The 22582-nt window shown below is 38.7% G+C and overlaps 1 protein-coding gene across 1 annotated transcript; it reads right to left on the bottom strand.

Annotated features, from left to right (window-relative positions):
- Positions 1 to 6952: 6952 nt before the first annotated feature.
- LOC149839378 (uncharacterized) lies at positions 6953 to 8463 on the bottom strand. The gene is made up of 2 exons (XM_090002514.1): positions 8051 to 8463; positions 6953 to 7544 (listed from the first exon to the last, which is right to left on the bottom strand). Exons 1-2 carry the CDS (start codon positions 8399 to 8401, stop codon positions 7146 to 7148), a joined length of 750 nt encoding a protein of 249 aa, XP_089858640.1. The 5' UTR covers positions 8402 to 8463; the 3' UTR covers positions 6953 to 7145.
- Positions 8464 to 22582: the final 14119 nt, after the last annotated feature.

The following is a 22582-nucleotide window of genomic DNA, read 5'->3' on the forward strand; positions in this document are numbered from 1 at the left end:
CACCTTGTGGCAGTGTGTTTCAAACTTGTGAGGTACCTGTGGATTTCAAACTTGTGACGTCTCATCAACTGCGCCCCATTCACAAGTTGCCCCTACCAGATGAGACCCTTGCGATCATCTTTTTTTTTTTTTGCGATAATCCAAAGGAAAATCTGCCCATCACTCACATTAGCTAGTTGGTAAAACCCTTGAGGTGCTCCCCTGCCCACCTGAGTTTTCACCCAGCTTCGACCTTGTGGCAGTGGCCCCGCCCGTGTCAACTTGGTGACATTCACAAGGCCCCTACCCAGATGAGCGGATCCCTTGTGGGCTTCTCTTCTTTTCCCATTGTTATCTTATAATTGATGAACACTGGTGATAATGTCTTCACTTTTCTTTTGCCATTTCCCATCCATTTTCTTGCTGACTTCTTCGAAATGTCCTTCCATTTTACTAGCTATTTTACTGCCCGTGTCAACTTGGTGATATTCACAAGTTCCCCTACCAGATGAGCGGATCCCTTGTGGGCTTCTCTTCTTTTCCCATTTTCATCTTATAATTGATGTTCTTTGGTGATAATGTCTGCACTTTCCTTTTGCTATTTCCCTTCCATTGCTGACTTCGAAATGTCCTTCCATTTTACTGGCTATTTGAGATTTGTGAACATGGGGTGTGTGGTTTTGTGTTTTGTGATACGTCTTTCAGGCGGAATCTATGCAATTTCTGGTGCTGTTTACTCAGTCCAAGTAAAATAGGAATCTAGATGGGTAAAGCCACCTAACTCTTCGAGCCCGCCTTTCTCACAGTTAATAGGCTAATGTAACCAAGGTTAACTGGTCACCAGAATGCCCCTCATCTCATGTCAAGAAGGAATCACGGAATCAGATAAGATATTGGGGGATCAACATATGGACGCTAATCAAGGAATTGGTTAGCGTCAATTGGGATTCTGGATTGAATACGATAACTTCTATGCCCATAAAGATTTCTTTCCTTTTCTTCATTGTAAATTTTTACTTTGCTGTAAGTTATAAATACCACCTCATGTAACCGATGCAAATATAGTAGTACCGTTCCTTTTTTTTTTTCTCACTGTTTCGTTTCACCTTCTCCAGTGGACTTCTGAAACCGTGGGATATTTCCATCACTGTCCAGCAGTTTTTTTTTTTTTGGAAAAGATCGAGATATCTCACAATCGACAGTTGGGACTTATAAAGGACCTTCATCAAGTTTTCCATGGCAAATGAAGGACCATCCAACGATTTATTTGGAGCGCAATCAGATCGGGACCTCTGATATTGATGATTCTCCATTTTATCTTCATCATTCCGATAACCCAGGTGCTATTTTTGTTTCCAATATCTTGAATGAGGATAATTATGGTACTTGAAAACCAGCCATGAAAATGACACTCAATGTAAAAAAATAAATTCGGATTTCTTGATGGTTTCATCTTTTAACCATCTGTATCAGCCTCAAGCTATCATGGCATTGATGTAACGACATGCTTCTTTCGGTGGCTCCTCAATTCAGTCACAAAAGAAATTGTTAGCAGTGTTACTCGAGCAGTTTGGCTCGATCTTGAAGAACGATATATTTTTCACCTTAAAAAACTCATACCAGGTATCGGTAAGAACAGAAATCCTTGTCTACGTATTTTACAGGATTGAAAACCCTATGGAATGAAATGCAGTCTTACTTGGACATATCGAACTGTACTTGTGGGGTGTATTTGTGGGGCATTGAGGGAACATAGTTCGTTTCATCAAAAGGAAAAAATATTTAAATTCCTCATTGGCTTGAATGACTCGTATAACACCGTCAAGAGTCAAATCTTAGCCATTGATCCTATTCCCAGCATTAGCAAGGTATATGCAATGGTCCAGCAAGAAGAAAGCTAACACTTATTTCAATCGGCTGTTCATCAAGTCGACTTGCATTGAGTGTCTGTGTCAATCGGCCACAAGTTTGATCACCAGGACAAAGGTGAGGCTGTGGACAACCAAAATGCGATCATTGTGGCATGCTCGGCCACATAAAAGCACGATGTTATGTGCTTCACGGCTATCCCCCACATCTTCAGCAAGAAAAGAACAATATAAAACCACAGCAAGTGATACCCAAATTGATGCCACATCCATGTTGACCAAGGAACAAATAAAATAGCTATTGTCGCTCATCTCTCTGGATCCCAACACAGCAACCGCTAACATGGTTGGTAATCATCTGGATTATAGATACTGGAGCATCCGATCACATGACATCTGACCTATCACTGCTTTGTGGCGTCCATACTTTTCCTAGTTCTAAACCAGTTAGATTACCTAATGGTCAAACCATACATGTTACACATTATGGCACAAGTCACATTTCCAAAGATTTCATTTTATACAATGTTCTTTATGTTCCTAATTTCCAATTTAATCTTCTTTCGTCCATAAACTCACTGACTCTCTTAATTGTGTTGCCATATTCTTCCCAACATTTTGCATTTTCCAAGAGCCAACCAAGAAGATGCTGATTGGAGCGGGTAGTTTGTATGACGAATTGTACCACCTTCACATTCCCACCATCCCTTCTCAAGCCATGTCTGCTGCATCCCCAAATAAATATACTATTTGGCATGAACGACTCAGTCACCCATCCAAGGAACGACTTGCTCAATTAGCTCGCAATCACGATTTTACAACCAATTGTCCCTTATATATTTGTGATGCATGCCATCGAGCAAAACTATCACGTTTACCTTTTTCTGATAATAATTTTAAGAGTGATTTTCCTTTTGATCTCATTCATGTGGACATTTGGGGTGGCTATCATACACCATCACATACCGGTGCACGTTACTTCCTCACCATAGTAGATGATTTTTCTCGCTGCACTTGGGTTTATTTGATGAGATTTAAATCTGAAACTTATTCTCTCCTTGTTCAATTTTGCAAAATGATCAAAACTCAATTCCATTTGGTCATCAAAAAAATACGTACGGCTAATGGTGCAGAATTTCTCTCTCACATGACACAACAATTTTTTTCTGACAATGGTATTTTTCACCAACGTACTTGTGTCAATACTCCCCAGCAAAACGGGCGTGTTGAGTGCAAGCATCGGCACCTCCTTGAGGTTGCCCGAGCCTTGCGTTTTCAAGCTTGCTTACCCATTCATTTTTTGGGAGAATGCATTCTCACTGCCACTTACCTCATTAATCGCATTCCCACTCCACTTCATGGAAAAACCCCATATGAAATGCTTTTTCATAAAACTCCGTCTTATAAACACTTACGCGTTTTTGGTTGTCTTTGTTATGTTCATAATACAAATCCTCACAAAGATAAATTTTCTGCACGAGCTAAACCTTGCATATTTATCGATTACCCGTTTAGTCAACACGGCTATAAAGTTTTTGACCTCGATACCCATATGTCTTTCACTAGCCGAGATGTTATCTTTTATGAAAACGAGTTTCCTTTCAGAAACCATGAAACCTCACCAATCCCTCCTAACCTCGTCCTGCCCTCCCCCATCCTTAATGACACAAACGATGATTTCTCTTCACTCACTGAATCCCTTAGTCAACCACCAATTACATCCATCTCGGATAACACACCTACTCTATCATCTCCCTCACCACTACGTCGCTCAAGTCGAATCCACACCCGACCTTACTACCTGACTGACTTTGTGTGCAATTCTGCCAGCATTCTACCCGCCTCAAACGGTAAGCTCCCCACCTCCCTTTATCCCATCACCAGTTATTTACACCTTCATAAATTTTCCGCTTCCCATTGAGCTTTCCTTAGTGCAGTTCTATCTGATCAAGAGCCACGCCATTTTAGTGATGCTGTTCGGAATCCAAATTGGCAAGCGGCAATGGCCGAAGAGCTTAAAGCTCTTGAGGACAATCACACATGGGAAGTGGTCACACTGCCACCCAATAAGAGACCGATTGGGTGTAAATGGGTCTTCAAAATCAAACGGCGTGCAGATGGTTCCATGGAAAGATACAAAGCACGTCTCGTCGCTAAGGGCTATACACAGGTAGAAAGATTCGATTATCATGAAACATTTGCCCTTGTTGCGAAACTAGTTACTGTGCGATGTCTTCTTGCTCTTGCTTCCATTTCTCAATGGCGATTACACCAACTTGATGTCAGCAATGCTTTTCTTCATGGGGACCTTGATGAAGAAATATATATGGATTTACCTGATGGAATCCATCGCAAAGAGGAGCGTCAAGTATGTCTTCTCAAAAAGTCTTTATATGGACTTAAGCAGTCCTCACGCAACTGGTTTAGCAAATTGACTCATGCCTTACTTTCTGCGGGATTTGTCCAATCTAATGCCGACTACACTCTTTTCACTCAGAAATGTGATTCTCGAATCACAGTGGTACATGTATATATAGACGATATCATTATTGCAGGGAATTATGATCCAGATATTCTTTCTTTGAAGTCTTTTTTGCATGCAAAATTTCACATTAAAGATTTGGGCCCTCTAAAATATTTTCTAGGTATTGAAGTTGCCAAGTCACCAGCAGGTATATTTCTAAGTCAGAGAAAATATACATTAGACATTTTATCCGATTCAGGACTTCTTGGAGCTGCACCAAGTGATTTTCCCATGAATCAAAAACTCCGACTTACATCTAATGAAGGGGAGTTATTTGATGATCCGTCACAATACCGAAGATTGGTAGGTCGACTAATATATTTGACAGTTACACGACCAGACATAGTGTATTCTGTTAATCTCTTAAGCTAGTTTATGCAAGCACCACGGACACCACATTATCATGCAGCCATAAGAGTATTGAGGTATTTGAAGTCTACACCTGGGCATGGCGTCATTCTGCCTTCTAAAAGCAAAATGCAAATAGAAGCTTATTGTGATTCTGACTGGGCCAGCTGTCCCATGACTAGAAGATCCACTTCCGGATATTTTGTAACCATTGGGGGCAGCCCAATCTCATGGAAAACAAAGAAGCAGAATACCGTAGCAAGATCATCCGCAGAAGCAAAATATAGGGCGATGGCATTAGCCACTTGTGAATTGATTTGGCTCAAGGCTTTATTATCCGAGTTCGGTTTTACACATGACGAACCCATGAATCTCCATTGTGATAACCAAGCATCACTCCACATTGCGTCAAATTCTGTGTTTCACGAACGCACGAAGCACATAGAACTTGATTGTAATCTAATTCGAGAAAAAATACAAGCAGGGATCATTAAGACCATTTTTGTGCCTACGAAAATGCAGATCGCAGATATATTCACAAAAGCACTCGGAAGGGATCAATTTAAATTTTTGGTATCCAAGTTGAACGTGACAGATCTTCACACGTATCAACTTGAAGGGGAGTGTCAAGAGGGAATCACAGAATCAGATAAGAATATTGGGGGATCAACCAATTGACGCTAATCAAGGAATTGGTTAGCATCAATTGGGATTCTGGATTGAATACGATAACTTCTATACCCATAAAGATTTCTTTCCTTTTCTTCATTGTAATTTTTTACTTTGCTGTAAGTTATAAATACTACCTCATGTAACCGATACAAATATATTGAAATCATTTCTTCTTCACATCTCAATCTCTCCCTCTTTACCCCACGACCAACCTCTCTCCCTTTTCCTTCCTTGCCATACCTCGACGAATCTCTGTCATGCATTTGTTCTTGATTTAGTTTCTAAACATTTGAGGTTTTGCTGAAAAAATAGGATTTTGATTGGTGGGTCTTCGTAGTCTTTGGGCTAGTCATTCTCGTTTCGTTGATCTTGCTGCCACCATCATAGTGACAAAAGGTAAAAACGGCAAAATATCGGCAGTCAAAAACTACCAAGAATTTGATTTTTTTCTTAATCTCGCATTTTTGGTAAAATCTCGGCAATAAAAAATAAATAAATAATATAAAATTCATATACATATTAGTGTAGCTTTAATAGGCTCACCGAGATCCCTCCAGTCTATGCATCAAGCAGATTCTAGCCAGTTACGTTATGCAAATAAACATATAAAGCATATATACTAACTGTTTTTTTTTAACCTTCAGCAGGTAAAATTCCTTGATCCTGGGCTCTCCCTAACCCCCGAACTTAGCTTCTGGGTCAGAGATACCATCCACAATATTGTCATCCATTGGCTTAACGATTTCAACTCAAGAACTCTATGCAATATCACTGAACTGCAGATTTCAAACACATGCCATGACAAGAGGGTCTATCTATTGAATGAAATATGGAATTTCATGTTCTTAGAAGATGCAGATGCAATACACGAGAACCCAGGTTGTGAACTTGAGATTTATTCAGCAGACTGGTATCATACGTTGGATTTTCAACGTTTATGCAACATACCGATTCAAGAGATCCTCCCTCATCACATTAGGCAGAACAACAGGGTACAATAGCACCTACGGCCTTATGGGATCTAGTGAGCCTGCTCTAGCAGCTAAGAGGCCGTCTAGCATTGTTCTTGGATATTTTTATCAAGTTGTTACTTGAACATGTGATATGTCGCACACCATATCAGAATTATTTTCACAAAATCTTACGATAAAAAAATGTTATTTTGAGAAAATCTTAAGAAATATTGGTATATTTAAATTTTAAAATGTATAAAAATATAAGAAAAACATAGAAAATATAAAAATATACAAAAATGTAAATATACTACTAATAAAGTGATAATATCGTGATAAAATCAGGACAAATTTAAAAATAAGGCGATATTTTCAGAATAATTTTAAAAATAAGGCGATGTTTGTGACTGTCTCATATGTATACTAAGTATGAAAAAATGGTATATATGAAGAAATGAGATTTGGATAGATTAGAATTCCTTAACCAAGAATTACATGTGAGATATTATATACTAAGTAGGTTAGAATTCCTTAACCAATAATGAAGATCCAGAGATTTATCATGTAAATTACTCTCTTCATTGTCAAGAATAAGCATTTCAATATGACCTCTTATCTCAAATCATGCATATATTTTCTACTAGTACAAAAGATGCTGGAAATTAAAGCAAAAAACTCGATCCTTCTGTTTCCTAAAAATTTTTCAATGTAAAGTTCATGTACACAAGAATCAATTCATTTACAAAATAATTTGAGCTCCAAACCTGCACACTATGGGTGCTTAGCTTGCAGTATCAACCCTCACAATTCCATATTCAGCCATGAATTTCTGAGCTGGACTTCAACAGGGTCACCATAGCATTTTGCCCTAATTAGGCAAAAATGAGTGCACAGCCCCAAAGCAGAAAACACCCCTGTTGTCTTGAGGATGTAACAAGCACCAAGCTCTATCCCTCTCCCTTGAATCAGCAATCCCCACAATTTAGAACATTTGCTTGTTCCCTCCTTCGAGTTGTTGATTTGCTTGAGCTCCTCTACTAGAATGATTCCATCCGGGCGTTTCTCCCTCACCCATCTCTTCATCCTGGGCCAGCTCTGCTGTCCTGCTGCTACCAACTCTCTCTCTAACCTCATTGCTGCACCTTTCTTCTTTGAGTACAGACATACAAAGAAAGGCGCCTCTTGAATGTTCTGAACAATCTGTTAAGCAAATTAATTAGCACCATATTAAAATCCTCAATCAAGCCTCGCTACATTGGAGAAAAACCGAAAACTTGAATCGGGTATTGCATTAAATCAGTAGAAAACTCAATTCTCAAATTCGGTATCAATTAAATCGGCAGAAAACTCGAATTCTCGAACTGCGTATGCATTGAATCAACAGAAAACTCGAATTCTCAAATTGGGTATGCATTAAATCAGCAGAAAACTCGAATTCGGTATCCATTAAATGGGCAGGAAACTCGAATTCTCGAATTGGGTATGCATTAAATAAGCAGAAAACTCGAATTATCGAATTAGGTATCCATTAAATCGGCAGAAAACTCGAATTCTAGAACTGGGTACGACATTGCATCGATGAAAAACTAAAATCCAGAATTGGGTATTCAATAAAACAACAAAAACAACCGATACGCTGAATTGAGCAATCATACAATTGAGCACAAACCATGTTAGGAAAGAAGCAGAGAACCCAGGATCCTCACCTCGGTCACGGATTCCTGCACCCATCTGTCCAGATTGTCGGTCGACACGCTCGGCGGAGGCACGCTGGCTGCATCATTCCTCCTGACGTCCACGGGCTCTGCGCATACAGCCATGGACAACAGAGACCGGCTGATCCCCGCCATTTCGCCACAACTCGTGATCGTTTCTTCTTTGGGAGCGGTCGGAGCGGCTCTGCAGCAGAGAAATCTCTTACAGTGCAGCATAGGCTTCCTACTCGCCGGCCATGATAGCAGAGAGGGGAAGGGCTCTGCCTTCTGCCTCGGCCTCAGCCTACACCCCTCTTCCTTGAGAAGGGGTGAGCTCCCTTGGCCTATCGTACGGCAAGCCATGCTCGGCCAAGGGAGGGAGGAAGAGAGAGAGAAGGAAGGGATGGTAGAAACAGGAAACAGAGAAGGCAGGCGTGATATTGATATAGAGGGAGGGAGGGAGGGAAAGCCGTGTACGACTGCCCACCACCAACCTCACACACTCTCTCTCTCTAAAGAGGCAGGGTGGGAGAGGGAACAGAGCGGTTTGGAGCGGATCCCGTCAAACGAGGGGAGATCAATGGTCTAGCTTTATATGGATGATGACGTGGTAACCACGTGTGTAGCTCGAGGAAACATGTTGCAGCACGAGGTTGCCGCGTTTTGTCCTTAAGTCTTGTGATATCCTCTGCCAATTAGGGTTGTGGAAATGGGGTGCCCTCGTGGTGCCACGTCATTGTCTGCAATGTAGATTGCTGATGTGGAAGCCCACGTGTCAGGCGATTTCTGGTCATTTTGGTTGGCCCAATAGGTCCGTGCTGTAAATGGGTTTGACATCGTAATCTTTTGTTATGGATCTTAAAATGAGGTTGAAATGTGTATTTGGATTAGATTCGTACTTATTGATTAAACTTTTTTCTCTAAGTTTTAAATCATTTATTTTTTCATGGAACAATCCTTATGCAATTGTGATAACGGTTGATGATGAAAATGATGATGGGTGAGGGATCTCAATTAGATTCAATCATCTCATATTCTTTTATTGTTTTTTATTTTTTCTTTACCATACATACATAGTATTAACATATAAATTTTTTATATTATAAAAAAAAATAAAGTTTCTAGATTTAAGGCCGACTTAATTTTGTGGATTTAGACTTAAAAATTGGATATGGACTAAAAAAACATGTTAGTTACTTGCAAATTTAGATTAGATAGATCGATTGATTAAAAATATGTACAAATATGAAAAGATAACGTCTTGCAAGCAGCTTTGACAGCTTGAGATGGAGTTGTCATAAGCTAGTTGAAAAGAACAAAGATTTGACGGAATTTAACCGGTTAAATTAGCTTGAGAAATCATAATTAACGGGTTATTAACAGCAACATTATTGTCAACGAAGTTGGTGAGGTTAGTAAGAACCGTAAAAAATAGCGTTAAAAAAAAGGGTAAAATTAAACAAAGGAAAAGGAAAAAACAGTTTTGATGATTGATGGGAAGGTCTTCAAGTTTTGACTAGTCAACAATAGACATCCATGTGATGTTGACACGGAAAGTGTCATAAAAAATGGTTTGAGCCAGGATTGACCGAGTCATGACTAGACTCGTTGGTCAGCCTTGATTCTTTGACTGAGCCAGCTGTGCACGTTTGACTGTGTGTCTGTCCTTGTCTGTGCTGAACAAGGATAGTGTGTTCTGTCCAAGCTTGGACAAGCAGTCAAACACGCCCAGTTGGCATCACCATCTTACTCGACTTGGTTTTCCTTGTCTTCACGAGGTTTGCCTCATTGTTGTCAAACTCGTATCGAACCTCAAATCGATTTTTAAAACGATTCAGAGAATCGTGCTGATTCCGATTCTGAACCTAATCGAGCCGAAATAAGCCAATTTTTAACCAGCAGATGACACATATCAAAATAATATTGAAAAATAAGTGTTTTTTAAGAATTATTTTAAAAATAAGTTTATTCAGCTCATTTCGTTTCGAGTTTTTGCCGATACAATATGAATCCACCAATACAGGCCTTGGGCCGATTCACAACGATACTGACCAATGTTATCAGTATCGGTGCATATCCACCGATACTTACCGTATCTGCAGAATTTCGAAACGGTGCAGGCCTGAATTAGTTGTTTTTTAATAAATGTAAAAAAAAATTAAATTATTTTAATGTTTTAACATGTGTCACGTTATGATTGACACATAACAATTTATTATTATTTTTAAGCCGATATAGAATGATTGGGTTGAGTATCGGTATCGACTGATACAGCTAAATCGTTGCCCAACGATTCAGGGCCGATACCGATACTAACAACGCTGGGTTTCATGCACCAGCAGTAATTGTTGAGTTTGAGCCACCAAGTCTGAGATAGACTTGGACCAAGCTGACATCAAGCCCATGCTAGGTCCAGACCTAGTTTGCGGTCAGGTCTTGAAGTCGGCATCTTGCCAACCGACAATACTTGGAATCCTCATTTGAAACCAACAATGTTGTTGAAAATGTCGGCATAAATATTCACTGATATTTTAAATTTCTCATGATTTTATCGTGATAAAATTCCCACAGTAAAAATCCCTAGTTCTCCTATAAAACTCGGTAAAACGCCATAAAAATCACCACAAATTCGAAACGAACTTATATTAAATATTTTTTGTAAAATTTTTACATGCTCTCATTATTTTTATATTTTTATGTACAATACAAGATTTATACGATATTTTTCTTTTTAAAATAAGAACACTGTAGCATTTCTCTGATTAACTAAATGAATAATAAAAATTTTACGATAGCCAATTCAATGACTTACCCTTCCAAAACAAAGAATTGTGCTTGGGCAAAAGCAGAAAGATATAACTCATAGCAGCACAAGGGCTCATAACAGAAAACAAAACAAAATCAAATGTCGCAACCAACGATGAGATTGCTACACTCACACCAACGACGATTGTTGAAGATGAGAGACACCTGAGACCCATGATCCAGTTCAAGAAAAGCATGGATGCTCTCCACCTCAACCAAGGGACAATTTGACACGCATTAGGGATGGCAGACCGGGGGGGGGGGGGGGGGGAACGGGGTCCCCGCCCCGTCTTGCCGTGTTTGGACTAGGGATGGAGGACATGAAACGGGGATAGAGGCGGAGATGGAGGTTAAAATCAAAACCCGTGCGGGGATGGAGGTGGAGATGAACTTACGCTTTTCCCTGCCTCGCCCTGTCCTCATCTCGATTCCCGCCTTGCTCCGCCCCACCCCATACCCAATCCTTCTTTAGGAATGGCAGTGGACCGAGGAGAAATGGGGTCCCGCCCGGCCTGACCCAATTTGTAGGGATGGAGGACATGAAACGGGGATGGAGGTTAAAATCAAAACCCGTATGAGGATGGAGGCGGGGATGAAGATCGACCTTGTCACCCGCCCCGCCCCGCCCCGGTCCACTGTCATCCCTAACGCGCATATCTAATTTCCAATAAATAAAAATCGTTGAAAATCCAATGCAGCAAAAAACTATCAAACTAAAATCATTTCGAGAAATATCAACTACATTGAGGGAGCCATTCCAAAGCAAAAAAATCCTAACCATCCGATAAAGAAAAATAGAATATACGGTGTCATACCTGGTCCAAAGTTGAAAAACGGAAGGTCAGAAAATGAACCAAAAACAAACATGCCTTCTGCAACTGTAGTACCCTTAACCCTAACCCTGTTCAAAATAGCTCTCTCATTAGAATCAATAAAGAAAAGTAGTGGCGGCTCACTTCAAAGATCCATCCAAAATTTCGTGGAGACCATCTCTTACCCAACAAGCGGCAAACACTTCAATCGCCTCCCAACCTCTGTGACAAATATCGCCATATTAATAAAAATATCTCCAATATATAGCAAGAAATTGCCTGAAAGTTTAAGACAACAATTTCTCACGAGATTTTTAAACCGTGACAATTATCGCGATATTTATATTTTAAAAAGACATTTATCATGAAATTTTTTTATTTTTAAATGTATTTTATTTATAATTTTTATAAAATTTATTTTTTTTATTTTTAAAATTATTTTTTATTCCCAAGATTTTGCCAAAATGCAAGATTTATGAAAGTTTTCAAAATGTCCCGAGTTATTTTACCTGCCGAGATTTTGCCGTTTTTAACTTTTGTTGCTATGCTCCCAACCCCATAACAAGCCCTTCCATAGTGACAAACGTTTTTATCAGCAAATTTTTTTTTTTTTAAAACTCACGAGAAATCGAAAAAAATTCATAAATCTTGCATTTTTTTCGGCAAAATCTTGACAATAAAAAATTAATTAAAATATATAAACATTATTTTTATAAGAAAATATTAGTAAAAAATATTTAAAAATACATGATTTTTTCGTGATAAATAGTCATTTAAAACGTAAATATCACATTTAAATCACGGTATTTATGTTTTTTTCATAAATTTCTTGAGAAATTGCCGTTTTAAACTTTTAGGCAATTTCTCACGATATTATCGCAAGATTTTCATAAATCTTGCGATATTTGTCACTATGAGCCCTTCCACATGGTGAACCCCACAGGATTATTCGGTAATCCCCAAAAACTTCTCTTCTCTAGATACTTCGCTCTTGAAAAAAGCTGCCCATGTAAAGTCTTTGGTCTGAACATCAAGAGCCAACTTAGCCAAGCAAACCTCCCTTCCTCAAGCCTTTGAATACCCACACCACCTTCGAATTTTTGTTTACACTTGTCCCATGCAATCAAATGAGGTCCCATGCAATCACAATTTTTGAATACCTCTAGAGCTGATTTTTTTTTTCTCAGGAACTCTATGGACCACTACTCGGAAGGAAGGGGAAGAGACATAAACCATGATCCTCTGAACCCATAGTGGATGAAAGTCCAGTTGAAGTAAAGAACTCTCTAAAAAATGACCAATTCACCCTGACAGAAGCTTTGGAAAGGTCCAGCTTAATACAAAGAGTTGGAGTAATAGAATCATTGATTATATAAAATCACTCTAGACAAGATTCCTTTCATCCTATTGACCATAACTATGTTAATGAGAATGAGATTGAGAACAATATGAGTAGCATTAATATTTTTCACAATCTTTAGCTTTGCAAAGAAATTTTTAACAGCTAAAGTCACATCACGACCCACTATATGCCAAAAGCTTTGGGAAAAAATATACTTGGGAATCCGTCTGGCCCCCGAGATTTATTTCCATTAACTTAGAAGACATCATGATGCAGTACCTACTGCGGGTTAGTCTACGATCCAAGATCCAAATGAAACCTATACACGAAAACACTAAATTGAAATCCAAAATCCTAACAGGTTTCAGTCTTGCTGTGTTTTAACACATCAGATCCCTTAATATGTAAGCATACGCAACACGAAAGATGTTGATAATCTTGCCACCTTTCTAACGAGCCAAATTTACAATTTTCTGACAACTGGTTGTCGAGATACAGAGCAAATAATGAGACTGACCATTTGACTGGAATGTTGTCACACCCGGGAAAATCCAGTTGGTCATAGTCCAAAATGAGGTCTAAAACCACTATTTATGGTGATGGATAGAAAACAAAAGTTTTAGATAAACTCATTATCTTTTCAACGAAACAAAAATAAGAATTTTTTGAGTTTGGATAATCCATATATGATTTAATCAATGAGGCAGATTGACAAAGGACAAAACAATCACCTGAGTGGTTGTCCTTCCTGTTTTGGGCCATTTTTGGCAGTGATAACACAGAAAACAGGAAACAACCAAACATGAAAATTGTCGAGAAGGTTGATAGCTTTTCGACAAAATAAACCACATAATTTTTTTTATCACAAATGAGAGAGTTATGCCTAAAATACCCACAAGAGGGTTAGGTTAGGCCAGAACTCTGAAAAACAAACACACATAAAACTGAAGCACAAGTTCAAGTCCGTTTTTGCAAATAGAGATGATTGAATCACGTAATGATCAAAACATGAATTGTCGAAATGTTCAATAGCTTTTCAAAGAGTCCAAGAACTCTATAAACTGACTAATATCAAGCGAGATATAATCTATCTATTGAGATTGGGTCGGAAGAGAATCCAAACCGAGAACAAACAAATCTTAAACAAACCAAAATTTAATTTATTCGATTTTAGGTGTTTAAGTTCAACCTGCAGAAAAACACTTCTAATCTAGTTTTCCAATGTAACTAACGCCCTTTCTCCTTAACACAACTTCAGTTAGATCTAAAATAATACAATCAACACACGTTTCACAAAGATAATAACAAAGTTTCTAGCCAAACTGAAAATGGATGAAGATTGATAACTCAAGCACCAAGTTCTTCTGGAACAATGGACACCCAAAGATGAGGATGCAATCCATGACCACCACACAAGTTCACAAACAATACAATGTTCCACATCACCCATAAGGTTCACTGCGATCAAGAACAAGGTTGACACGACTTGGATTCGCATGGACACATGCAACAATAAGGTACTCGGTTCCGCAATGGTTCCACACAAACAACACCAATGACTTTACCACGAACATGGACTCAACAACAAGAACATGACCAACCGAAACTCAACAACAATGGCTCCAAATGGCAGCCACAAGAATCGACCGTCAATGATGCACACGGTTAGGGCTTGTTCAAGGTGAGAACTCCATCATCTTTATCTTCTTTTCTTTTCTCAATTTTGTTTTTAAGCTCACAAGAGATTGAGACCCCCTCTAACGTTTTTCCATGAGGGATTTGATGGGGCACAAAATGCAGCATGGCCTCTCATTGGCTATATGAGAGGCAACCTTCTTTGAGGCTAATGAGATGCCTCATTTCAAATCCTAGGCTCCCATTGCACCTCAAGGTTGTCCAATAAAAAATTGCCCAGCTTAAAAGGAGAGGACCAATTGGTTGGCATCTCTAGAATATTCAATGGTTCTTGAGTGAGGTGGCTGGCCCTTGATTGGTCACTCAAGTGGCCACCTCATTCAAAACTCAATTACAAAAGGCCACATGGCAATTAGACCTTCCTACCAAATTGGATCTAGATCTGGATCACAAAAAAGAACACAGGCTACCCTGGATCCCCATACACCCTCTAGTGCCATAAATAAATTTTAACGGATACTAGACCAATTCAGATCTATAGAATCTGTCACCTAAAAAACAAAACAAAAAAATACAAGGGGATTCCAAAAATCATAAAAATGGAACCACAAAACAAAATATATTTTTTGAGATAAATAAAACTAAAATTCTTATAAAATAAAACATTTAAAATGACCATTTTACTTTTGAGATCAGTTTAGACCCTAATGATCTGAATTTGGATTTGATATTCTTGGGTATCCCTTTTCAGATCTAGTATATAGAGTTGGATTCACATCCAACTCCTCCTTGCTAAGATGTTGCTACTCATTCAAAATTGGTGGCAATAACTGCAGGTTTTCCTTCTCTGAAACTCTAGGCCCCCTCAACATAGGGAAAGAATCATGAAAAATATGATATTAGGAGTGAAGCTTCTGAAAGAAATCTAGGCATCCATCCTCGATAGGCTTAGAGTTTGAAATAAGATAGCCATTTACCATAAGATTATGAATAGAGTTTCTTTGTCTCAAACCCTTACTCGTAGCCATGAAAATATTTGTGTTACAACCACCCTTTTTAAGCCATTGCACCTTAGACTTTTGCTTCAAAAAATGCTTGTATTGAAGAAGGGCATTCTCTAAGTGATGCTTGACGTGCAACTTATTCTCAATATCTAAAGGGGTGACTGACCCAAATCTAAACACACCTGCAACACTCTTAGCTGACTACGAATAGTAGTAACTCTTTTCCTGACCCTACCAAAGAAAGACTTGTTCCAAAGAATCAATTTGGCACAAACATCATCAAGCTTATTCAAAACACGAATCATTGGGCAAATAGCCTGATAAGAGTTTCAACAATGAGAGACTATACATTCACACTCCTCTTCAAGAAGCCATATAGAATAAAATGTAAAGAGAGAACTCTTCCTACTTTGAGGTATAACATCCACATCAAACACAAGAATGTTGGGATCGACAATAGTTCTGAGCAAGAATTGTAGAGAGCTACCCATACCAGTATCATCCATCCACTTATAGTTAACAAAACATCTATCAATTTTACTTTGAACATTTGCATACCCCTGCTAATTATTTGTCCACATACATTTTTGGCAATGGTCATGAATTTTGAACAAGCCTCTAGCTAAAATAAAATCATGAAAATATCTGCACGAAAGAGGAGGGCAACACCAACCTTCTCTGAGGCGTGAAAGATGCAATTAAATTCACTAATAATCAGCCATGGATAACTTCTAAAGTCCATAGTCATCAAAATAGAATTAAATTGATGCACAAAAAACCCATAACAATTGCTCAAATAAACCCCAACAACCATAGAACTCCTAATAGAGATAATCTCTCATACTTATAGAGAAATGAATAGATTATCAACATGAATATTGGAGACAACCTTAGATCTAAGAATCAATGGTCCTCCCGTTATAATAGGAGGTTTTTGGGCTTCTCAAGATTCATTTTTCCCTTTGACATAAGCATGACTTTGCCTTTAGAGTTTGCCACAATAGGCCCGTCCTCTGAACATGAAAAATTCTGGTGTCCCACATTCATAGGCTGGATCAAAAGAGAGGAAGCATTTGACCTAACATCCTGAGGAACTAAGTTGTCCCCTCCATCGGGGTTGCTACTGAGCTGGAAACATCCTTACCCCCTACTCCAGACACCTCAACAATTGTCACCACATAAGTCAGGGCCTCCACAATAACATGATCAACTAATTTTTCCTTGACCTCACCTTCCTCAGAAGTTGATTTGATCTCCCTCTTAGGATCATACTCACTTGATGAATCAAGTGGCACCTCTAGAACCATATTCACAACCATATCAAGGCTATCATCTACATCAATCAATGCCTCAGACAAATTACTTTTAGCCACAATAGCCTTAGGCACTAAATTTGAGAAACCTTCTTCTTTGAGACTTGTTGCCACCCATCACGCTTTGCATTCACTATATTATTCGTTTGCACTTTTTGCGCAGGCAATCCGAGGTAGTGTGAGTCCTAGCTCTACACACCTCATAGACTCTAGTACTAGATTCATATTCTAGATGAAGATTCACTTCGAGAGAATCACCAAGGGAAAACATGATCAAGTCTAGCTAATCTGCATTAACCTTGGTTTCCACCAGGATCCGCTCAAACTGGAACTGTACTTGAGAAGCAATCCTCTCATCAACTGAAATCAGCTTCCCAGACAGTGCATCCGCAATCAAACAAAAATATCGTTACACCATACAACAGGGGGGAAGACCAAAGACCCTCAACCAAACATGGACTAACTTTAGCCCATGGAACTTCAATATACATGACCCATCCCAAGGCTATATCAAAAGCGTGTAACCAACAATGCTCCAAGGCCCGTGGTGCAACACTAAGAACATGTCCTATGGTTATCGAAGTGAACCAACAAATCCCTATCTGAATGCACAAAAAAATAGGTTTGAAAGTCAAGTTCCAGCACCGACATAGCTTGCACATATAAAATTCCCTCTCCATGGATTTAATATCCCACTTGAAAACCAGACAGTGGGCAAAATCTTTTCGCTTTTCATTATAAAAACTCTATGAAACATGAATAGACCACTTACCATTTTCCTCCCATTGCATCAACAACTCAAGGTTAGGTAGAACCATTGTGTATCCCACTACTTGCGCCCATGATCGAGCACTAGTGCATGAGGAACCAACAACTTCAGGATCACGATGCGAAACCTCCATTTTCACGAAGCCCGCAACATTGGTGGACAGATCACTGCCATCCCCACACACAACTTCAGCAAGGGCCATCTCACCGCCATCAACTTTAACACTAGCAAGATCAAGGGGAGGGAAGTGTTGTGCACCACCCCCAACACCAACAACAATGCTTGTGTCAACCTGATCCATAGTTGGGCATCAACCACTAGCCTCAACAATGAGCGATATCAGGCTAGGCGACACCCTCTCCTAGATAGCATGGATGACATGGGCTAGCAACCCAGCAAGAATCGACAAGGATGTCAACCCTGGGGTAGCGAAGGAGCTAGGTGTAGACGAAGAACCTTGCACAACACGGCTTGGCACCATGGATGATTCAAGACTGTCACCTCCAAGAAACTGATTTGGACTAGACCAAGAACCAGATAAAGAAAAGAATAACTAGGAAGAAAATACTTTAATGTGGTTTGGAGAAAAACTCCTACGTCCATGATCCTCACCCATTCAATACTAACATGTGGAGGTTCCAATCGACATATATAATCAAGTTACAACTGATATCAAGGAGGGATAATCACACCTCGTTGATACTGGGAGATTAGAACAAAATATATTTTTATCAGTTTGTTTTCCCTTGCTGTGCCAACTTTTCTTATTGATAGCAACAACCTCCTCATTTTGGAACCGATCTCCTTTATCTTTATCACGCACTGATTCAGGTAACTGCCTAACATCCCCCCTCAAACTTAAAGGTCTAGGAAGAACATTGAGTTTGCCGCGTGACTGAAGAAACTTTCGAACGGGTAGAGCTTTGGTGAATGGATCTGCAAGCTGATGAGAACTAGGAAGATGTTTCATAAAGAGTTGTCCTGAGGCAACACATGATCTCTAATGAAATGAATATCTATCTCAACATGTTTGCTCTTTTGACGAAGAACAGGATGAGCTGACATGTATGTGGCAGTGACATTATCACACCAAAGTATAGGAGTACTTAGCAAAGTGATTCCAAGATCAATAAGTATGTATTGGATCCATGACAGTTCAACAACGGTGTTTGCCACATATCGGTATTCAGCTTCAGTAGAAGACCGAGCAACAGTCGTCTGTTTCTTTGAGTTCCATGAGATGATATTTGGGCCAAGAAAGACTACATATCCACAAGTGGATTTATGATAGTCGGGGCAGCCACCCCAATCAGCATCAGAGTAAGCATTAAGTTGAAAATTTTCTGACGGCCTGAATAACAACCCATAATGAATAGTATTCTTAACATACCAAAGTATGCGTTTAACACCAATCCAATGTGTGATGGTTGGTGTTTGTATATATTGACAGGCTTTATTCACAATAAACGATAGATTTGGCCGATTGATAGTCAAATACTAAAGAGTTTCAACTATGTGCCTATATAGAGTAACATCATGAAAGGGGTCTCTTTCTTTAACAAACACAGTAGTGGCAGAAATAGGGGTTGGCTTGAGCTTGATCCCAAGCATGTTGTTCATTTTCTAGATATCATAAGCATGCTTTTGTTGAGAAAAAATGATCCCATGAGGAGTGAGAATATCTTCAATTCCAAGAAAGAAGCTCAAGTCTCCCAAATCTTTTAAAGAGAAATCACCCTGAAGTCTCTGAATAAGGCTCGAAACTTGACTCCATGAAGTTCCTGTCACTAGCATGTCATCTACATAAACCATCACATATAAACAAGTTAGTTCTTTCTTGAGAACAAAAAGTGAAGTATCAATAGTAGAAGTCACAAAACCCATTTGGAGCAAAGCTCTGTTTAATTTTTGATACAACGCTCTAGGAGCTTGTTTGAGTCCGTATAGAGCTTTTCTAAGGCGACAAACATGATCTGTCTTGGTGGAATCTTGGAAACCTGGTGGTTGCTCCATATAGACCTGCTCATCTAAGGTACGATGCAGGAAAGAATTATTAACATCAAGTTGATGAACCTTCCACTTATTTGAAACAACAATCGTAAGAACTGTATGAATTGTGATTGGTTTGACAACTGGACTGAAAGTATCAAAGTAGTCCACACCTTCTGTTTGAGTATAACCTTTTGCGACCAGGCGAGCTTTATACCTTTCAACTGTCCCATTAGGTTTTCTCTTGATTTTGAACACCCACTTGCATCCAATGACATGCGAAACCTCGTTGGAAGGAATAAGGGTCCATATCTTGTTTTTATGAAGAGCTTCTATTTTGTTCTTCATGGCTTCTTGCCAAGAAGGAAGCTTAATCGCTTGACTAAAGGTTTGTGGTTCATCTTCATGGTGGATTTCAGTAACAAGGGTAGAAGGAATAAGATGTTTTAAAGACATAAGAATTTTGGGTCTTCTGGTCCCGTCTTATGATCTAGTCATTATAGGATGACTATGAAGAGGTGGAAAAGAGTTTGACTGAAACAAATTTACATCCTCACGATCAGTCATACTTGGATGAGGTTCAACAATACCTTCATTGATCCTAGATGATGTCACATGATCTCTTGATAACTCGAGCATAACTTCATTGGTCATTGATGTCGTCTCAGGATTTCGTGATGACTCAAGCATAGATTGAGAAATCTCCCTAGTAGGGACTTCGACAACAACCGACCTTGATTATTTTTGTTTGGTTAGATCCACCCTCGTTTTATCAAGGAAAGGAAAATGTTGTTCGTTGAAAACAACATGAGGAGTTATAATGATCTTTTTGCTCTCAATATCCAGGCATTTGTAGCCTTTATATCTGTTATTATAACCCAGAAAAATGTATTCCTTAGATTTATAGTCCAACTTGTGCACTCGATAGTTTTTCAAATTAGGATAGGCGGCACATCCAAACATCACAAGCATGTTATAATCAGGCTCTTGTTTGAACAAAACTTTATATATGGCAAAGAGTAGTTTAATACCTAAGAGGGAATACAATTTAAAAGATCTATAACAGTACAAACCACATATGACCAATATTGTGTGGGCATCCCTTCTTGTTTCATAAGTGATAAGCTCATCTTAATAATACTTCTATGTCACCGCTCTGTAGATTCATTTTTTTTATGAACATGTGGACATGACATGCGATGTGAAATCCCATTTTGAGCAAGAAAATCCTTTAAGTCCTGATATTCTCCTCCATCGTCTGATTATAAAGCTTTGATTTTTCTTTGAAAAAGATTTTCAACATTCAACTTGAATAATTTGAAAGCTTGTAAACCATCAAATTTATGTCCGAGAAGATAAATCCAAGTGTAATTGAAAAAATGATACATGAAATGAACATAATATCTATATTTATCATCATTGACTATTGGGGTTAGTCCCCAAACATTCGTGCAGATAATTTTAAGTGGTTCAGATGAAATATTCATGGAATTAGTAAAAGGCAAGGAATGATTATGTCCACACTGACAAACATTACAAAAAATTAAACCAGAGTTAATATGAGTAACTGGCAAACCAAAACGTCTGACAACTTTTTTAACTATGCTGTGGTCGGGTGTCCTAATCGTTGATGCCATTGCTCCTCCATCGCTCTTTTGCCGAACATGGCCACTTTATTGCTACGTTCATGGTGTTTATTTTGAGGAAGAGTTATCTGATACAACCCATCCTTACTTGTCCCTTGCATTAGAATTGTCCCTGTGTGCTTATCCTTAACAAAACAATAATTCGAGTGAAACTCAAAATAACCTCATTGTCTTGACAAAACTTATTTACAAACAAAAGTTTATGGATCATTTGTGGCATATATAAGGCTTTATCAAGAACAAGATTTCTACTAGAAATACTAAAGAAAAAAGAACCAATACTATTTATATGCAAACTTGTCTTATTGTCGATTCTGACAGAAGCATTCCCATCATATGTCTAGTGGATGCTCATGGTGCTTAGGTCGTTTGTCACATGATGTGTTGCCCTTGAGTTTGGGAACCAGTTGGCATCTTCCATAAGATGTGGCACAACATGATAGACTTGCAGTTGATTAGATCCTCCTGCTTTAGAATTGTTGTTTCTTCTTATAATTTGAAAACAATTTTCAGCCACATGATCTAGTTTGTCACAGTACTTGCATATAACCCGATTGTCTCCTCTTCTATATCCTCGCCCACAATTTCTATATCTTCCCCTTCCTTGATTAGGGAACCGATTATTGATTTTTTTATCTTTGTTCTCATGCGACTGAGTTTGAGAGAAGTTAGCAGACGGTAAAATATGTCCATCATTATCTTCTTGGTCTTTCAGTTGGGATTCTTGAATGAAGAGTAATCCATGAAGTTCTGCTAGAGTTATAGGCTCAACTCTAGTGGATATCGAGGTTTTGAAGGCCTCGTATGCACTTGGCAATCCTCTAAGATTGTGCATGGCAAGATCATCATCTTCCACGAGTTTTTCAGCCGTAGACAACTGATGGGCAAGCAAACGAGCTCTTTGAAAATAATCATTCATCAACGAATTTTCCTTCTACAAACTTTGAAGTTGTTCTTTCAGTTGCATAATTTTTTATCTAGAATGAGCATCATAAATATTTTTCAATGTGGTCTAGACCTCAAATGAAGTTTTCAAACCAACAACTTGAGCGTGGACAGGTTCAGACAAGGAAGAAATTAACTAACTTAAAAGCAACTGATCCTGCCGAATCCAAGAAGAGAATCCTGGATTCAACTTTTGTGTTTTTTCATCATCAGCAGTAACATATTGTGATGGACAATATTTTGTTCCATCTATGAACCCATATAGATCATAGGATAGAAGTAAA

This window comes from Nuphar pumila, chromosome 4 (assembly GCF_984573655.1).
Source record: "Nuphar pumila chromosome 4, dmNupPumi1.hap1.1, whole genome shotgun sequence".
NCBI lineage: Eukaryota > Viridiplantae > Streptophyta > Magnoliopsida > Nymphaeales > Nymphaeaceae > Nuphar > Nuphar pumila.

Coding starts and splice junctions, on each gene's coding strand:
- LOC149839378 (XM_090002514.1), bottom strand. CDS start 8,401: ATGGCTTGCCGTACGATAGGCCAAGGGAGCTCACCCCTTCTCAAGGAA. Junction 7,545..8,050: donor TGCAGGAATCCGTGACCGAG/GTGAGGATCCTG, acceptor TTTGCTTAACAG/ATTGTTCAGAACATTCAAGA.